At 40.2% G+C, this 20760-nt stretch overlaps 1 protein-coding gene across 1 annotated transcript; it reads left to right on the top strand.

Moving 5' to 3' along the window:
* The first annotated feature begins 128 nt into the window (after positions 1-128).
* On the top strand, positions 129-20691 carry usp36 (ubiquitin specific peptidase 36). The gene is made up of 20 exons (XM_031312472.2): positions 129-346; positions 4226-4491; positions 4634-4855; positions 5913-6023; positions 9627-9729; positions 10787-10854; positions 11352-11422; positions 11535-11617; positions 11719-11830; positions 11926-12066; positions 13138-13238; positions 13330-13468; positions 13581-13943; positions 14754-14984; positions 15432-15556; positions 15659-16345; positions 16563-16795; positions 18027-18215; positions 18316-18431; positions 18539-20691. Exons 2-20 carry the CDS (start codon positions 4239-4241, stop codon positions 18668-18670), a joined length of 3480 nt encoding a protein of 1159 aa, XP_031168332.2. The 5' UTR covers positions 129-346; positions 4226-4238; the 3' UTR covers positions 18671-20691.
* Positions 20692-20760: the final 69 nt, after the last annotated feature.

Below are 20760 nucleotides of genomic sequence, written 5' to 3'. Positions count from 1 at the left end.
GTGATGCAAGCCTAACATAACTGTAGCATACAATCGAGGATTTATCGGCCCTCTCTGTTGTTACATTAAAAATTATTAACAATGTATCGCGCCGATAGCATTAATGGTAAACAGCGCTGGCTGGAAGTCACGTGCGGTTCTCTCCCGACAGTGTTAGTTTAAACGCTGATTGGCTGAACCTTTCAGCTACGGCGTGACCTGATCTCCGATTGGCCTTTCATCACTGTCAATCATTGTTGTCGCCGCCCTTTGATAATGCAGCATGGGCGAAAATACCAGACCCAAGAGCTACAGCTGAGGAAGCGGATCCCTCTACTGTAAACGTTTTTGGGCAATTGAAGGAAAGGTGAGCGAACAAACGCATTTTGGACATACTATTTGTTAACATATGTTATCAGGATGATGTAACGTTAGTTAAAAAAAATAGACAGGATGTGGCGGCTAGGGATTGTTAGCCACCTGGACCCCGAGATGCTAACCCACATTGCAACACTGAGGGAGGCTAGAGGCTCTCGCCACGTTAAGTTAGCTCGCTGGCTAATTTGCTGCTGCTACTGTCAAGCTTAAAAAGACAGAAACGATACAGCGGACATGACCAATAATTAAACATAGAAGGACATAGGTATATATCGAGGTAATGACGACGTTTTGTCCTCAAACTTGAGACAGTTCAGGTCGACATTAACGTTAGCTGTGGTCGATGTTAGCAACATAGCATTGAAGCTATGATGAGTGGCCCTAAGAGTAGACTCTAGCTGGTGTACAGAGGCTGCCCGGCTAGTGGAGTCGATAACGATAATAACGAACTGAAAAACCGTAAAATCAGGCAGCTAAGTAGTTGTCTAAGCAGGCAATAACAATGAAGGGATGAAGTGACAGCAATAGCTGTGCTGCCTTCAGGTGCTCCCTATAAAGTCCATCGTTCGCCTTTTTAGTCTACGAGTGAATACTTGTGATTTTAGGTGCTTATTGGTATTTAAATAGTCTTTGCCATTTGGTTGCTGTCGTTGTCATTTAAACATTAACTGGCCCAGCCGCTTTATTTGTATCAACACAATTGCGTTAAATAAATAATTTGTCAAAATAAAATAATTTTCTCTATGATCTAGGATGATAGTCTAAGAAAGTAGGCTATTAAAGATTAATCGGTTCGCAAAACAGTCCAGCTATTTTACTGGTAGCTGTTGTCTTCCATATGTTGACACATTGTGTTTCTCGGCCCTTGTTGTTGCTGCAACACAGCATTTACAAGGTAACTTATAATTAGGCAGTATTTTTTCTAGTCTATAGGTTTGCAGACAAATACATGGACTTGAAATGAATGAATGAAAAAATCTTGGATATTCGCCGACTTTTTTTTTGGATGGGCCACTTAAATATATTGTATCTCTCGTAAAACATAGGCGTACTGTATTGGTCCTAATATGAAATACTAATGCATCTTTATACTTGTGAATATTATCTTGGATAGTTCTGTCTATTCATGTATATTGTGCTATGATTGATCAACATCACTATCTAGTCCACACTTTGCACAAACTGTACATTGACTCTTTGCTTCATCTCAGCATTTATCATTCATATAGACTGTCTTTTCATGTATGCTGTGTTATTACTGATCTACTCCACTACCTAGACACATATTTGCACTAACTGTATATGGACTCTTTACTATATTCAGTTCGTGTTTACTGTGTTATTACTGATCCACATCACTAACTAGATTACAACTTGCACTAACTGTATATTGACTTCACTACTTCTCAGCATTCATATAGACTATCTATTTATATATTCTGCGTTAACTAATCCACATCACTAACTAGACCACAATTTAATTTGCACTATCTGTATTTACTACATCTCTGCAGTGTTATAGGTTGTCTATTCATGTATATTGTGTTGTCACCATACCACTTTCGTATAACCATCGACTTACTTGCCTCCCTTTGCGCCAGCTTTTGAAATGCCTACTTAATCTGTACATATGTAGCCTATTGTATTCTGTTTTCTTGTACTTTATTGAATGTGAAACTGTATGTTGTCCTGTACGCTTACACTTTTCTTGGCCAGGTCGCCGTTGCAAATGAGAACCTGTTCTCAACGGCCTACCTGGTTAAATAAAGGTTAAATTAAAAAAAAAAGTCTTTGCCAGAAACCTAGGAAAATGCTTTGGTTTGGTTTTTCTTGCTGATATTTGGCCTGTGATTAAATCATTGAATGTATTTCTACAAGTTGAAGAAAACATTGACACGACACCTCCACTGATGTATCTAAGCATGCTAGTATGAGGCATACCTGCAAAATATGAGACAAGCTGAATATAGTAACAATAAATGATATTAAAAAGACAAATACATGTGATGGACAGTGAGCTGTGACATTGTTTAAACAAAAGTCATTAGTCATTATATGTCACTAGAGGACATAAAAGTGAGACTTGTTTTCATTTTCATATTGAGAGGTCAATACACACAGCCATTGCTTGAAATAGTTTAACAGGAGAGTACGGATATATACCTGAATGCAAAACTCTTAAAATGTCTGTATTTTCGGGACATAGTGATTTGACGTCCTCATTGGTGGTGGTATTCAAACATGGACAGAAGAGGCAGTAAGTCCAGCCACAGGCTTGCCAGACAAAAATTATCCAACAGAAGGTGCCGAGCTAGGTGTAATGTAAATAATAATGTTTTAACCATCCACATCTGAAGGTGACATCTTTCGTGATTTCCCATGCGTGATTCTGCTCTCAAGATCTCACGCCAGGCGGCGACTAGCCGTCTCATGTTACCCGATGTAATTTCATACTGTATGTAAGCTGGAGTTGACAGGTGACCATATACTCTATCTATGCATGGATATTGGCACTTGTAGCCTCAGCTAATATCCATGCATATATCACTATTTGTGAATGGCTCATTTCACCTTACAGCATCCGAAAAATCAGAACTACCCCTTTTAATGACACTATTTCAGACACTTGCTCATTGTTGCTCCTCGTTGTCACTGCTAAGACATTCCAAATGCAAACCTTAACATTAGAAAGTTTCTTTGCGCTACATCAGATAAAATGACTAGTTGTCGAAACAGAATTCCGATTAAACACCTGTGTTGTGGTCAGCGTATCAATGTTGCTCCTGCAGTTAGCTGCGTCCCTGTGTGCTGTTTCGTTTTATAGTCGTGTCAGTGAAGGTCAGCGTGCCCTTGTGCATTCAGTGCATGTTCAGACCTCCTTCCCTCTGCCCGACGTCACTGCCCACTCTGATGAACACCACTCTCATGGTGCTCCATGCCTTTGGCGTTTTAGTGTCTTACTATTACATCTACGTGATGTCATGTTTTTAGTTTTTAGGAGGGTTTGTTGTGTTTGGGGCACCTCAGCTACATCCTGAGTAAAGTGAGGCGATAGGAGACTGAATGATTTGTTTACTCACTCTTCGGTCAGCATTGAACACATTTTGCCAGCCTGCTGCCTTTTGTAGAAAATAACACGTCAGAAGTCATTCACTGGGCTGACTCTGGCAGACGATTGTTGTTATCTACACTGTAATGGTCCTTTTTAGTGCACTCAGCTACACTGTATTTAAAGGGACGGCAGACAGCCAATGTTTTAATTTGATGATATACAGCTTTACTGAAGAAGCATGCCAGTTGGTGGAAGATAACAATACAAACATTGATGCAGGCAAAATAAATGATAAGAATTTAACAGTTAACAGCAACTGTTAAGACCTCATGTGCTCTAAATGATCGTCTTCTCCTTACCTCATACACTCTTCGCCACCCGATGTTACCAACGTCTGCTGTCTTGCATAACTATGGGGACAGCTGCCAAGACCCAGCTGGCTCCTCAGATGCATTCAGTCTTTATATCTCTTGTGGAGCCACGTCAGGATATGTGGCCTGGGGAGGGTGTTATTGGGCACTTAAGTGGTTATCTGAGAGATAAATTTAACATTTATTTGATCAACTGAAGGTTTGATTTTTGTTCTGTTTAGCTCCGATAACCATTAACACTGCCATAGTACGTTTAAAATCCCTACACATTAACCATGTAATAGAAAAAATAGTCAAGATACTGTGAGGTGCTTTTGAATAGGGTTGGGGACCTAATGAGGTGATATGTCCTTTTGGGAAATGGGTGTCATTTGTTTTGTGCAGCTTCATGTGGGCCTAGTGAAGTGAACAATTTATGACACTGACAATCCAACTTTCCCTGCAGTGATGTTCCAACAATGCCGATAGTGGATAAACTCAAGGAGGCATTAAAACCTGGTCGGAAGGAGACGGGTGATGAGGGTGACCTCAACAAACTGTTGGCCTCTTCTGCCAAGAAGGTCCTCTTGCAGAAGATAGAGTTTGAGCCTGCCAGCAAGGGTTTCTCCTATCAACTGGACAGCCTGAAGAACAAGTATGTGATACTCAATCCACGGAATGAGGGCGCTACGGGCCAGAAGGCCACAGAGCCTGCCCAAATAAAGAGGCAAGGTAAGCTCTCAAATTGAACTGAAAATTTTGGTAGTTTGACATTTTCCATATTCACCTTTTTCCATTGGTGCTAGCCATTAAAGCTCAGTTTCTGTATTACAGTTGTAATAATGTCATATATTTGACTGCACTCCTCTTTCAGTCTCAGAGAATGTAGTTGGGGGCCAGAGCGATGGGATCCCTTCCCCACAGAAGATGCTCTTTCCAGGGAACAAGCTTACCCTTAAATGGGAGCGTGTGTACAGGGTGGGAGCCGGTCTCCACAACCTAGGGAACACCTGCTTCCTCAACTCCACAGTGCAGTGTCTCACCTACACCCCGCCACTTGCCAACTACTTACTCTCAAAGGAGCACAGCCGTGCCTGTGAGTATTTGAGTCATGCTCTTTAATACTGCCAGACTCCCAGCATTTACACTCTCATTCACTTATATTTACATCCTTGAGTTTTCCGTTTTGGAAATTACTTTAACCCCGCTACTTGTGCAGACACATTTGGCTGAATGTCACTGTGGAATGCAAGCCAAAGCAGCTGAAGAAGGAAAAATAAAAAACGCTGCTTCAGTTGGCCAGTTTTATTCAGGCTGTGAAACATTTAGCAATCTATGATTTACTGACAAAAAAGAAAGCAATGAATCGCTGACCTCAAAGTTTCAGTGCTGTAAGTTAAATTGTAAAATAGTAAGCACCCTAAATAGTACTTTGGTCCAGACCAGTGGAACCAAGACTTAAATTGTGGTATTACAGGTGATGAAGGCACTGAGATGCCATGATTAAGCCTCTAAAACGGCACAATTTAAATTTGCCCATATTTGTAATGAGGGACAATCTGCTTGATAAAGGCTCCACAACCATTCCATTGTCATAAACAAGCTGTATGTAAGGCTCATCATTTTCATTCATTAGCCAAGCTCACTGAAAAATGGATTTTTTTTAAAAAGAACTGATTGTCACCCAACTTTTAAGTAAATGCAGTAGGGGCAAAGTAAGTCCTTCAAATTGATTGAAAAATATCCCAAATCGTTATTTTTTTTTTTATTTAAACACAAATACAATTCTGAATATTTTTTGGAAAAAATAAAATCAGAAAATTATCAGCATGTTGTTTGTTTTACTATGCTTTTAAGAAGTATTTCTGTGAATACCATCACCCTAATTCTGACAGTGATTTTTAATCCAATATGTTTTTACTCTGTTCAATGTGAGTTTTTTTACTTACTGTATGAAGGAGCCACATCAAAGACCACTGTGATAACCATTGTGTTGTGATGAACAGTAAGAGTTTTACATTAGATAATGTTTTACATTGCATTCGTTATGAACAATAATCTGAACCTGAATACTGTCACAATAACACATTTCTGTGCTCTACCTTTGTGAGTGGCTCTGATTATTATTGTTGTTGTTGTTGTCTGTGTTTCAGGTCACCAGTCAGGCTTTTGTATGATCTGTATAATGCAGAACCATATCATCCAAGCCTTTGCCAACACAGGCAATGCCATCAAGCCTGTCTCCTTCATCAGAGATCTGAAAAGTAAGACCACCAGCTTCCTTCAACACGGTGTGAACGTGTCTGAGCAGTTTGTGCTCGCTAGTTTCAATGTAGGTTGTGTCAGGAGTAGGGCTGCACGATATGAGGAAAATATCTAATTGCGATTATTTTGACTGATATTGCGATATGATTCACAATATTGGAGGGAATGATCATTTTTGTATCATTATTCTCATTTTCATTGAAAATTATTAACATTGAAAGAAATTAAAATGATTATAGTGTGATTTTTGTGAGGATCTGTACCAAATAAAGATTGTTTTCTTTAGTCTGTAGGATACGATTTGTAGGCCGGGACATCTCTGCAGCACCACAATACTTAATTCAGAATGGTTTGGTACATATTTTGCCATTAACAAATATTGCGCCCCCCTGCAATTTGGATATTGCACTAGTCCATATTGCAATTAATTGTGCAGCCCTAGTCAGGAGTCACAGGCACCTGGTCTTTGGTTGAATACTGCCAGAGGTGTGATGACGCCACACTGGCCAAAGTGTCCCATGTGACAGCAGCCAATAACTGCAGTGCAAAAGTGGAGCGGTGAGACTGCGGACTGTGAATGAACACCGTGTAGAGAGTAGAGATGAGGTACTGTGCTGTAGTCTCACAGAAGCACCCCCCAACCTGCCTGCTACTTATGTGCTGCTGCAATCATGTCTCCCCTTCCTGCACCTTTTTTTTTTTCTATCTCTCCCTCCCCCCTTCTCCCCCCTCCTTCCCCAATGCCCTCTCTGTCTCCTTGTGACTGCGGGCTGAGAAAAGCAGCTTAAGCACAAAAATGTACATTTCACCTTTTCCCCTCCTTTTCAACCAGGACTTGGAGATGTACTGTATGTGTTTCTATGGTTTGCCTTTAAATTCATCTAGCTGGTGGCCACCACTGCAGTTAGAAATGTCCCTCCACACAGCTAGAACAATATAAACGCATACAATGAAAATGAAACATCTGTGTAGGGTTGCAATTAAGGATTATTTTCATTGTCGATTAATCTGTTGATTATTTTCTCAGTTAGTTGATTAGTTGTTTAGTCTATAAAATGTCAGAAAATGGGGGGGGGGATTTTCAATCAGTGTTTCCTAAGGTCCAAGATGACACCCTCTGTGTTATGTCCTCAAATAAAAAATAATCAGTTTACTGTCATAGAGTATTAAAGAAACTAGGAAATATTCACATTGAAGAAGCTGGAATCAGATTTTTTTCAATTATCAAAATAGTTGGCAATTAATCAATTAGTAGATAATTAAATAAATCTTTGCAGCTCTACATCTGTGCCTCACACACTTTTTTTTTTTTTAAATATAGCGTAGGGCTGCACGATTATGGCTAAAATGATAATCACGATTATTTTGATCAATATATTGATCACGATTAATTATCACGATTATTTGTTGATTTTAACCAAAACAAATTTTATTGTCATGTAGGCTAATTATAACTGCTTTCACATCCATATTGTGCTACATTCCTGCCAATACATCCATATTGTGCTACATTCCTCCTTTATTGAAGGATACTAAGGAGTATGCCATTTCAGCTGTTGTGCGACTGCTTTCCAAACATGCGTGTTTGCCGTGAAAAGATACAGGCAACGCAATTTTCTGTTCATGTTAACGGCGCATGTTAAAATCCGGTTCCAATAGGGCACCGGTGCCCGGTATCTACCGGATGAAATAGCAACGCGGATTACGGTGCCACTTAAATGTCTGCGTTGCGCTCTGATGCTCCAAAACAGACGTTACAGGCAACAGAAACATGGCTGCATGTCACGCTAGTAAACACTAATAACACATTACACAGCAGCTAACGTTAGCCTACCATTAGCTACAGTAGTAAACACGGCTAAAATAGTGACAGCTAAACGGTGTAGTGTGACTGTATTTCACTGTAGAGGATTCCAACAGCGGGACGTACAACAGTCTGCCGCTAAAGCTATGAGCTAAAAGACTCAAACTACCACTGGTCACTGCTGTTGTCTGAAAAACAACACAGACGGGACAAAATGTTGCGTTTACTGGTAAACCTTGTGACGACTTATGACCGACTGCTATCTGTTGTGGAATTTTCCTCACGTTACTCTGTCCTCTGCGACTGTCTACATATAAACTAAGCTGCGCGGTGCAGGGAACAACTCTGATTGGCTCATGGAGGCACGTGTTCAGAGAGTGGTTTACGGAGCTTTGTAAAAACAAAAAATTGATACATAGCGTTCTATGAACGGAATGAAGCATTTTAAATATCGCTCGATCATGTGAATTTTATCGTGGGAAGCCAAAATCGTGATCGTGATTTTAAAATTCGATTAATTGTGCAGCCCTAATACAGCGCAATGTCATCACACTAAAATTGAAAGAGCTTACTCCAAACAAAACCACAAACACGCCCAGAGAGTTCATATCTTCAGGATGTTGTTTCTAAAAAGTGCCCTGAACAGATCATTAGAGCATGGTGTCTTATTCCTCTTTCCCACTAAGGGGTGACTCATTGTCGTAAATGTGCAGGGATGCTATGCTGGGAATGTGGTGATGACCACATAATTCTACCAGCTTACACGTTCCCTTTTTTCCATTAGGAAATAACAGTAGAGGCATAGGGTTGAGAACTGCATTATAATGTGACACTTTTAGATGAAACATCAGTCTGTTGAAGTCGGTAAGCTGCTTATGAGGTCATGGTCATTGAGCTGCATGTCTGAGATATATGAGGAACTAGCTCTAAGTACCCAGTAAAGTGTACTCTTTAAACTTTGAAACATACATTATCTTCACTGATTATTACTTTATATGTGCATGTGCCTAATTGCCATGTGTAAACATATTGAATAGTTAAAGCAACACCAAAGATTCTTTTGTACCTTAAAATAATGTTTCCAAAATCGTTTCAGTGGTTCATCAACTTGTAACAGGGTGAACGGCACTTCTATCGGCTATAACCGCACTATGCAAGTTTGCCAGATCGGGTAGCGGATCTGTAGTTCGAATGAGACATAAGGGTTACGGTAATGGACAATTCCGCTTCCAACCTATAAGTGGACCGAAGAGGACAAGTGCTTTGGTGTTGCTTTAAAACCACATTATAATCTCCTACGCTATAATACTATGAATGGTTTTAGAAATAAAGCCTTTTGCATCCTTTAATTCTGACAGGAAATTGTCAGGTTATGAATTAGAGCACTTGTCTTTTCTTTGTTTCTCATAAACCTATTTTTAAGGAATAGAAATGTTGGCAGAACAAAGGATTGTTAATAATTTTTCTCTAGCTGCTCTCCGTCCTCTTTGTTGTCAGTGTGTCTGTGGATTGTCTCTGACATAATTCAGATATAAAAAATGTGGGCTTTCAATGGTTAACATTTATGCAATGAACATTCTGTGCAGTGACTAACACACAGGCTCAACCTTTTTTTTTAAATTAAATGTTAAATATAATTGCATGTTAAATATAATTGCAACATCTATTCTGAATTGTTTCAGTAAGCGGTGCGGCTAAATCGTGAATAATTGTCATAAAGCACTTAATTGTGTTAATGCACTCAAGGTGGGAAACATTCAGGTAGCCCAAAGCTTACATGCTCTTTTGTCTCCCACAGAAATTGCCAGGCATTTTCGCTTTGGAAGCCAAGAGGACGCCCATGAGTTTTTGCGGTACACCATCGATGCCATGCAGAAAGCTTGTCTCAATGGCTACCCTAAGTAAGGCTTTATTATTGTTTCTTAAAAGTGTTAAACGTATGAATATAAAATTAAAAACTGCCTGGTTTTACGGGGTCCCATGTGGAGCCAGACCTGGGAGGGAAGCTCGCTGTCGAGCGTTGGCCAGGGCGTTGTACCGCGATGCGGGCATTGTACTGGACCGTCGTGGGGAAAAGGGAGCTGAGCCCGAAGGCAAAGCTTTTGATTTACCAGTCGAACCAACCCTATGGTCATGAGCTTTGAGTAGTGACTGAAGGAATGAGATAAGATAGACTTTATTAATCCCACACTGGGGAAATTCCTGTGTTACAGCAGCTCAAAAGAAAAATAATGTACACACATCAGAATAACACAAATACACATTAAGTAGACATAGGAGAAAAAAAATATATATACATAAAGTATATGAACAAGAAAATTGAATCAGTTATAATAATAATAATAATAGTAATAAAAGAGACCTATTTACACAATAAACACCCTTATATAAACAGACAGTATATATACACAGATATACAGATGAGTAAGGTGCTGGTGAATAGATATGACAAAGAGTGATAAATAAATAAATATGCATAGTGCAGAATATTGTCCAGTGATGGCTCATATTGCAGAAATGGCTAGCAGTGCTACATTACTATGTTGTGTAACATTGAATGAGATTGCAGATACAAGTGGACAAAATGAGTTTCCTCCACAGGGTGGCTGGACTCACCTTAGACATAGAGTAAGGCGCTCAGACATCTGGAGGTAGCTCGGAGTAGAGCCGCTGCTTTTTTTGCATCAAAGCTAGTTGAGGTGTTTCTGGCATCTGATCAGGATGTCTCTTGGGCACCTCAATTTGGAGGTTGGACTCAGAACACGCTGGAGAAATATCTCATCTGGCCTGGGAACACCTGGGGATCGATCCCCAAGGAGGAACTGGAAAACATTGCCCGGGAGACCCTGCTTAGCCTGCTGCAACCGTGGCTTGTTCCAGGAGAAGTGGCAAAAAATGGATGGATGCCTGGTTTTATATGACTGTTGTTTTGATGATTTTTTTTTTTCTTGTCTGTAGGCTTGACAGGCAGACCCAGGCCACAACACTGGTTCACCAGATCTTTGGAGGTTACCTCAGGTCAAGAGGTATTGACTTTTTTCACATACAGAAATGTAGAAAAATATTGGCTCTAGAGCTGTGCACTTTTATGAATTTCCACATTTGTGGCTTTTAGTATTGCGTTATTGAGCCATTACCCAGCAGACTTAGACTAATGTCTGTGTCAACAAAATATATATTGCCAAAACAGCTTGATGTAGTTCAATACTCTTTACGCTGCATTCACACATGCTGTTTTTAAGATGCAGCATTAAAAACATTTTCTGCAGGTGTCAGTTTGGTCTAGTATCTAATAATTCTGATCTGAATGTAAAGTGTGCTACATGTAAAGTCATTTCCCCTTAATGTTTGATCTGAGAGTCAGTTGGGTTGATGTTCTTGCTAGTCTTCTGTTTACAGGAAGTGGAACAGAGGCTTGTGTGAATCATTCCTGTCATCACTGATCACCGTGTTACATTAACAGATTGTATTTCTTAAAAACAAAAATAGCCCCAAGTGATTCCCGCTTTTTTCTTTCTTTCAGTGAAATGCTCTATTTGTAAAAGTGTGTCAGACACATATGACCCTTACCTTGACATCGCTGTGGAGATTCGGGTATGTTGCACAAGATCTCAATATAACCTTTATTTCCATGAAAACATTATATCAATAATATTTTCAAAAACTTTCCTCAGCAACACCACGTGTCTCTGTTTTTGTCTGTCAGCAAGCAGGAAACATTGTGCGAGCCCTGGAACTGTTTGTTAAACCAGATGTACTAAGTGGAGAGAATGCCTACATGTGTGCCAAGTAAGTGCACTTTTTTACATCTGCAGGGCATCAAAAGAAATGTGCGTGTTTATTCACATTGGACATCTTTTCTGTAACATGACTTTCTTTTTTCTCTCCAGGTGCAAAAAGAAAGTGCCAGCAACCAAGCGCTTCACAGTCCATCGAACATCTAATGTACTGACCCTTTCACTGAAGAGGTTCGCCAACTTTAGCGGAGGAAAAATAACCAAGGTTAACAAAGAATTCTCACACTATTGGCTGTTTTGAAAGAACTGTCTAATTTCTCAGTGATCTCATATTTCTGTCTGTCATTTTCTTTTTTTCAGGATGTTGGTTACCCAGAATTTCTGAACATCCGCCCCTACATGTCTCAGAGCTCAGGTGATCCTGTTATGTATGGCCTCTATGCTGTTCTGGTGCACTCTGGCTACAGTTGTCATGCTGGCCACTACTACTGCTATGTCAAGGTAAGATGAGTGGATGCACATCCTTTTTTAATTATGTCAAATTCTGAGCATAAACACCTTGAGATGAGCCACCTTGTTTTTTTTCAGTGTCAGAAACATGACATTAACAGACTATAAAGTAAAATAAAAAAAGACATTTACATAATAAAATAAAAACAAAGGAAGGAAAAAAGGCTCAAAGTAAATGTCTTATACTTTTCTTCCATCATACCTGGTGGATTGATATTACAGGAATGATACTAAAACATGTAGAATAATGGATAGAAATAGTGAAATGGCTGTAAAGATGTAATTGCCATAAGGCCAAAACTTTAATGGTTTAGCAACTTGTTTTGTTTGAAGCTGCTGTTCAAGAACTGCAGCGCTTATCAGAGAAGTAACATTTAGTTGTAACATTAGTATTTCTTTCTAATATTGTATAACTTCAGTTGCATAACTTTGTACCTAAACTTTTCTTTTTTATTCTAGCTCTAAAGAATCTTCTATCATGGTATATGTCATTTTATGTCATTTATTTTATACCACATTATCAAGATATAACCCAATATAATATATTTCTTGGGAATTCAATTGATAAACCGTTCAAATAAGTAGTCTGTTTTTGACTAATCCAGTGAATTAAATACATGGAGATATCACGTAGTTGCAATCCTATAAATCCAGTATTGCCACAAAGCAGTCCTTCTTATTAATATGCAACTGCAACTCTGCCCACAATGGCCTTATGCAGCCAGAGAAATTAAAAGGTATAAACTGTATAGCAAAGTCTGTTAACAAATTCCTATTGTCTCATAGTATATATCGTCCTATCAACAACTGTCATGGTGTCTAAAGATTTATACCTGTGATGGTATTATATACTCTAATCTGATCTCAAATGAAACGGGCTATTTATCTGCCTGCAACTGCTTTAACTGAGCCTGCATTTTTTTAGTGTTCTGTTTGTCTGTTTTGAACTTTTTTTTTTTTTTTATAGTTTTAATTGTAAAAAAAAAAAAAAAAAAGTTCAATTAATACATTTCACAGCTGGCTTCATTTTAAAGTTTGACTTCTTTTTTTGTTTTCTCTTAGGCAAGCAATGGACAATGGTACCAAATGAATGATTCAATGGTGCACTCTAGTAACATCAAAGTAGTCTTGAACCAGCAGGCTTACGTGCTTTTCTACCTGAGGTAAGACACTGTGGAGTGCTGCAAGAGATCAAACGAGGTGTTTTCTGGATATATCAATAAATAAACCAGAGTTTTTATTTGTATATTGAAGGATCCCTGAAACCAAGAGGAATGCGGATGGACAGGCCACCAAGCAGGGGATGTTGCATCCTGGGAAGAACAGTGTGTCTTCTGAACAGATAAAGAGGGCCAACCTGAACGGGCCTCTCTCCTCCCCGCAGGTCACAAAGGTATGAGACAAGATGACATCCAGCTTACTGTTAGACATGTGGACTGTATGTGGGCTGAAGGTATATGTGCAGTTTTTTAATTCAAGTTCTAAATACAATACTCCCTTTTCAGAAACTTGAGCCTGCACAACTGCGTAAGATCCAGTCCATGGATGGTGGTTTGGGCCTGCCCATTTCCAGAAACGGTGTGAGCTCTCAGCCACAGCCCAGACTTTCCAACTGGACGTCATACTCCAATGGTCCGCCAAAGCTGCCAGGTGGACCCACAGTTATCGAGGAGCCTTTCAAGAAGCTGAAGAAGCCGTCTCCCCAGAGCCAAGTGCAGTACCGCAGCTGCACTCCGACCCCTTCCAACAACGGGTTTAGCAGGACTGAGGGAGATAAAAAGCAAGGTGGCGAGGGCAGAGGCATGTCAGCGTCTACCTCATTTAAGTCTTTGTCCGACTCTTCCTCTGCCGACACCACTGACTCGAAGGTAATATTTGCCCTGAAAAAGCACCGACAAAAACACAAATCTCTTTCAAAGGCAGGATCATGGCGTTTTTTTTCAATTAGATAAGCCTTGGTGCACCAAAATGTGCAAAGAGTATTATCATCTAACCTAGATGTGAAAGTGTTAAGACTGTCATTGTGATCTAAAAAGATATTCTGTCCGCAAAATGAATACAATATAGGGAATAGAAAAACAGTAATGCTGACACAAACTGTCCTTATTGTTTATATCGCACACTAAGAAAACTTCTGTGCCAAATTCGCACACAAATTAGAGCTGCGATTACTTTTGATGATCGATTAATCAAATCAAGTCAAAGGTGCAATCTTAAAATTGCTTGTTTGTCCAAGTAATTTGAAAATGTTCCAAAACCCAAAGATATTCAGTTTACGATAACATAAAACAAAGAAAAGAGGCATATTCTCACATCTGGAATCTGCAAATTGGGAATGTTTGGATTTGTTTTTCTAGAGAAAATGACTGAAACGATTAATTATCAAAATAGTTGCCAAATATTTTTTTGTCCGATTTAGCAATGGATTAATCAATGAAATGCAAATTTGATATATTATGTTTATATTATGTACGAGTGTGCGTACAACATCATGTAGCCACCTTGAACGTAACATTTTTATTTTCTGAGTATGCGATGCATACTACAAACTGTATTTGCGCTAGTTTGTACACAGAATTGTATGATGGGGTTTAAGGAGATGCATAACAGCCATTTCAGGCCAAGCGTAGCTGTACAGAAGCATAACCACAGCATATGATTGCCTTTGTTTCGGCCAGGACTCTGTGGGTACCAAAAGTGCTCCAGTAGGAGAGACTCCCTCCACCCCACGGAAAGGCTCTAATGGCCTGGCGTCTCCAGCCAAGAGCGTGGAGCGCTCTCAGAGCACAGAGGAGCAGAAGACAGCGAAAATTAAACCCCCGGCCCTCAACAACATCACTTCTGAAGCCACCAGCACCAGCACCATGTCACCTCCACCTGCCAAGAAACTGGCCCTGTCAGCCAAGAAGGTGAACTTCATTCCCATCCACAGCAGCAGCACCTCCTCCTGTCTTAGTGAAAGCTCATGATACCTTGGTTTCCTGTTGCCTCAATCTACACTGCTATCCCAAATTTGACCATTGATTTCAATTAGTAGTTTTATTAAGGCAAGTAAACGCTCTCATTTTCTAGTTTATTTTCTGCTCTATGTAGTGTTATTTCTCCAGTGTGCCTGTCTAATTAACCACAAGGTAGCACATGTTTAGAGTTTGTCTTTCTTTCCTTAGTTTGTTCTTTTTTTCTAACCATTTCTAATTCTTCTCTGCCACACCCTTTCCTCTTTGTTTTCCTCCCTCCATATTTTCCTGCCATCCATTTAATCTTCCTCTTCCTTATTTGATTCTCTTCCTTATTTTTGTCACATTCATGGCTATTTTTTTAGACCACCAAGTTTTTATTTATGTCGATAACTGCAGGCTCGCAGCCGGAGACCGAGCAGCATTGATGCTCTGCCCTCTTTGCCACGCCAGTTGTCCAGTGACCCCACGCATAACAATCAACTTAACCCCCTCACCTTTGCCACACCTACTCACTCACTCAGGTATGAACTCTGAAGCCCACATCACATAGGAAATGCACAAAAAATTATCTCAAATGAAAATGGCAGAGTAACTCCAGATGTTTTCTCTTGTTCTCTTCCCAGAACTGTTCCATTCCATTCACCCAAAGTCCAGTCATCGCCTTTTGCCCACTCAAGTGAATCCTTCAAACAGCAGAGCCCTCAGAAACAGTCCCTTCTCTCCACACTGCAAAAACCAAACGCCAGCCTTTCTCCTAAAACCAACGGGCTCCACAGTGCCGGCCCAAAGAGCCCCAAGTCTTCCAGCAACCTCAGCTCAGTGGTCCAAGAACCAGACCTCAACAGCACTCCAGGTCATGAGGTCAACCAAAAGAGGAAGAAGAAAAAGAAGCGGCGGCATTCTGAGGTAGAGGGCGACGCAGAGCCGATGACGTCCGCAGCTACAGTGACACCGGCCAACCCTGTGGAATCAGCCAGCGACAAGAAGCGGAAGAAGAAAAAGAAAAAGCGAAAGAAGGAGCATGAAGATGGAGAGAAAGTATCGGAGAGGGAATGTGTCCCGTCACACCTGGATACATCACCCCAGGAGGAGGATTGGTGTCAGGGTGGCATGTGGAGTCTAACATCCCATCCAGATGCAGAACAGTCTAAGCAAAAGCCCCCGTTAGCTGCCACAACCCCAACGCAGTGTGAGTCAAATCAGAAAGAACAGGGAAGGGACTCTGTAAAGCTGAAGAAGAAGAAAAAGAAAAAGAAGAGTCAGCTGGTGGAAGCTCTGCAGGACACTTCAGCATGCTCTGCATCAGAGACGTGGGTTGACGTTCATGATTCTTTTATTTATACGCGTTTTTTTCCCCCAATATTCATTTCTGTTTAAACACTGCTGCTTTGAGTACATTTAGTGCTCATATTTAGGAAGAAGAGGCACATATTTTTGTTTCTATAACAACCAGTTGCCTTCTAGAAACTCCCACAATGCCGCCTGCATACAATAAACTTTAATGAACTTACTTTTTCCCCCCAACAGCACTTCTGAGATGGAGGCTGCAGTCGTTCAGAATGATACGGAGGATTTGATCATGTTAAAAAGTAAATTAAAGGTGAAGAAGAAAAAGAAGAAGAAGAGGCTAAAAGAAGAGGTGAGACTGTGGGAGGAGAGCAGGCGATGCTCAGACGGGCAGAACCATGAGCCTGAAGAGGTGGAACCCCCTTCCAAAAAGAACACCACAGAGAACGGCAAAATTAGTAAACAAAGCACAGGTATGTGAGCGTGCACAGACTGTACAGGCAAAGAGAATACACAGAATGTATAATACTGCTCTGTATTGATTAGAGCCATTTGCCGAAAAACCACTACAGCCTCATTTATTTGACCAGTCATTTCACAATCCTACTAATAGCTGTTTTACAGTAGCCGCAGCCAAGCTGGCGCGCGCCATCGTGACGTCAAAATGACGTAGATCTTGCCAGCGCGCCCGGATTTATAGCACGCGAGCAGAGGTAGCGCACCACTTTTTTTTTTTTTTTTTTTCAGCGGCGTGCAACAAAGCGGAAACAGGAAGCCTGAAAGAGTTCGCCGACAACCGGATGCCAGGACTCTCAGAGTGACTGCAAGTCTCTTGTAAACTTACTGGGTTAAGATGAGTTCTTTTATGGTGAATGAAAGGGTTGATCCGACGAAGTAGGTCATCGAATCAAATCGAAGCATGACGTCAATGCTGCTGCCAGTTCTGCCGCTGTTTACCTTTTTCTTTTTCTTCTAGTCCGTAGGAATAGCAAAGTCGGTAGCCTTTCCTCAATAGCGCCACCTCTGTTCAGGAGAAGACAGCAACTAGTGTCGCGACCACCAGCGCGGGTATAAATAGTTTCGGCGATTCCATGACGTCACATTTGCACGCGCCAGGTTGGGAACGGCCAGTATAATTCACGCTTAAGAGACAGTCCTTCCAGAAAAATGCGGAGTTTTTTTGTGATTGTTGCGGGCAAAAATCCTTGATTATGCGGCACGTTTCCTTAAAAAATGTGATGGAATATGCGGGATTTTTATGCGATGAAATTGCGGGAACTTGCAAAAACTGCGGTTTCATCATGGCTTCATCGCGGGGTTTGGAACCTTACGATGATGTTCACGTCGCGTAATTACGTCACTTCATAACGTTCCCATGGCAACAGGGGAAAATGGCTGCTCTTATGTGAAGTAAACGCAACATTTTTCAACTTTCTGCTAAGATATATGTGACTTTTTTGCAACGGAAATGCGGGGATTATGAAATCATGCAAGCCCCGCATATTTTGCACGGAAATCGGCAATTTATGTGGCGTATTTGAAAAAATGCGGCCCCCTTATAAATATGCGAACTGCGAGCTGATTATGCATTGAATTATGCGATCACATAATCGCGTTTTTCTGGAGGGACTGAAGAGAGCATGACTCACTACATTTTGAGAATGCCAGATTTAATCACTTTTTTTGCTGATTGTTCAAATCCAGCCACAGTGGTATTTTGGGACAGCCAAGTGAAGGACGGCTACAAGCGTAGCCAGGCACCAGCGGCTGATGGAAGTGAGTTAGGAGACAACCCGAGCCGTGCTGCTCCTGTAGCCTGGGATGGGAAGAAGACAAGTGGGGTGGTAGAGGAGCTGCTCAGGAACGCCACAGATAAGGCCTACGGAGCAAACGGTGAGACGCAGAGTATACATCTAAATCTTTGTATGGCAATAATTTGTAGCAAAAAATGATTTTATATGCTTTTTTTTTTTTTTTTTTTGGTCTTATCTAGTCCTCAGTTGGGATGGAGAGGTCTCTGCTATTAGTAGAGATGCTGCTGAAGATGTCCGTCACGCCAGGTTTGACACTGTGATCGATGAGTGGGATGAAGACTTTGACAGGGGAAAGGTAAAGAAGAAGAAGGACATTTTTATTTTATTTAGTTCAGCTAATCTTGTCCCATTGTCGCTGTCCCTCGACTTCAACTTTTCCCCGTTTTTTGTACAAATGAACAGGTGAAGAAAATGAAAAACTATAAAAGAGAGAAGTGGAGAAGTGGCAGCAGCATCTTCCAGAAGATCCAGGACAGGCGGAGCAAGTGGTCTGTAACACCTGGAGGGAAAAGAGTTTTTGGAGTCCGTCGCTGAGAGTCCATATTGCTGTTGAGGTCATAGCTGACTGGAAATCGAGACAACAATACTGTATACCAAACTTCTGTACCTTTTTTTTTTTTTTCTTTTTTTTTTTCTCACTTTTATTTTTAAACCTCTGTCTTATGTCATGTTGAGACACAAAGTCCTTAATTATGTGTCAATTTCAAAGCAGCACAGACTACATGGACAGTCTGACTCACAGCCCTAACTATCTCAATTGTAAATGAACATGAAATGTTGGCTTCAGTATTAAAAACTCTTTTTAATGTTGCAGTATTTAACAGAAGCCCCCACACCTCCATGTCAAATTAATAACTATATGTTGCCCTCCTTTGAGCTTTGGTTATTGCCACAATAATCTTGAGCTACTATAAAATTAAATACAGTTTACCATATTTGAGATGGGTAGGCTAAGAATAAGAGTATATCTGCAACACTTGTTTTAGAAACTACACTATCTCAGAGCCTACTTTGGCATATATAAGAGCTCAGTTGGAGTTGTTTTAACATCTTGAAATGGTTCTATACAAAATTACAAAGATTCAAAATTCTTCATACATTAGTGTATATTATTTTAGATTTCTGTATGATTTTCCTATTTTATACCTTTATCCGCCGACATTTTATTTTACTGCAGTGTCTGTGCCACGTGGCTTGTTTTTAAGGACCAAATTTTGCCTGCATATTGTTGGTAAAATTAAGCTTTAAATTGCCACTATTTTCTTAATATGCATGTTGAAATTGGTAAAATTTTACTAAGGTGAATTTTGTTTTTAGTTGTGCTATCTTTTGGTTGTGTAATTTTTGGTCCTTAACAAAATTAATTTAGTTTCAGATTAAATGGGGATACATTTTAGATCTCAAAAGAATGCTCTGCTGAATCATATCAACAGTTTAACTGTTTGTGGAAGGGAAGGGTTTACATTGATGAACAGTGCATTGGGCTTTATAAGTTTCATCATATCAATATGTTTACCTGGACATTGTTGTTTTCTGACTCATAGTGCATTTGCAGAGTAGAAGTTGGGCTTGTTGGGAGGAATAATTGTTTTCTACTGTGCAGCTATTTAAATATGTAGCTCACCTCATCAGTCCAGCGTTCAGAGGCTTTCAATGTGGAGATTTGACCTTTCACAAACTGTTCTCCACCGATGTACTGAAATAAAGGGGTTACATTTTATACTTAAGGCACTGTGTTAGAATGGGACTGCCACATGCTAATAATTTATTTCCCCCTTGTATCTTATATCTCTATGCAATTTTCTGATGCTCATGCTAGTCACCTAGAAACTGGGCTAAGACTCAGGAACCCAGACATCCTGTATCCCATCTTCCTTCCTGTTCCTCTCCATTTTGCATCCTGTAGAAATGGTTTTATACAAAGTATTTCAGGTGTGGAAACCATGGGATCATCTTGCACCAATCTGGCACAGATGCGTAGAGAAACTAACGTTCTAACAAAATGCTTTGCCAGCGTAGAAGCCTGTACAGTCCATCTTGTGCTATCCGTTTCCCACCAACGCTGTAAAGATTTGCCCATGCATTTCTTTTCATTCTAGAGATGTTGCCTTGAGTTGGCTATAAAAAAGTATAGGATTTAATGTTATAAATATATAATTTAAAGAAGAAAAGACATTGATCTTTAATGTACTACTCAGATCAGTTGGTGGATGTTAACTTGAGAATTAATCTGCAAATGTGCTCATTTGTGTCTAAGAGTTGTCTGTCTTCATGCAAGACCTTCCCTATGTCACTGTAGTGTGTACAGTACAAGATAGACTACGACGGTCTAATTTTCATAGGACGCATTTGTCGGCTGTGAAATCAACGTAGGGTGTGACTCTCAAACTGACACCGAGGAACATTTGCCAATGTGAATGGACGGTCCAATGTTTGCATTGATGGCTCTATATTTTGCACCACCTTTTCTGACCAGGGGAAGAGACCTTTCATAATGAAAATGGCTCTTACCACACTATAGTTATGAAGGTGCAATAAAGTTGTGACTTTTGTGAGCTGATGGTGTATTTTTCTGCTTCTACTGCTTTGAATGAATGCTTCTTTTTTCTTGTAATTTGATATGT

This window comes from Sander lucioperca, chromosome 21, assembly GCF_008315115.2.
Source record: "Sander lucioperca isolate FBNREF2018 chromosome 21, SLUC_FBN_1.2, whole genome shotgun sequence".
In the NCBI taxonomy this organism is placed as follows: Eukaryota; Metazoa; Chordata; class Actinopteri; order Perciformes; family Percidae; genus Sander; species Sander lucioperca.
This window is presented reverse-complemented; position numbering and strand designations above follow the sequence as displayed.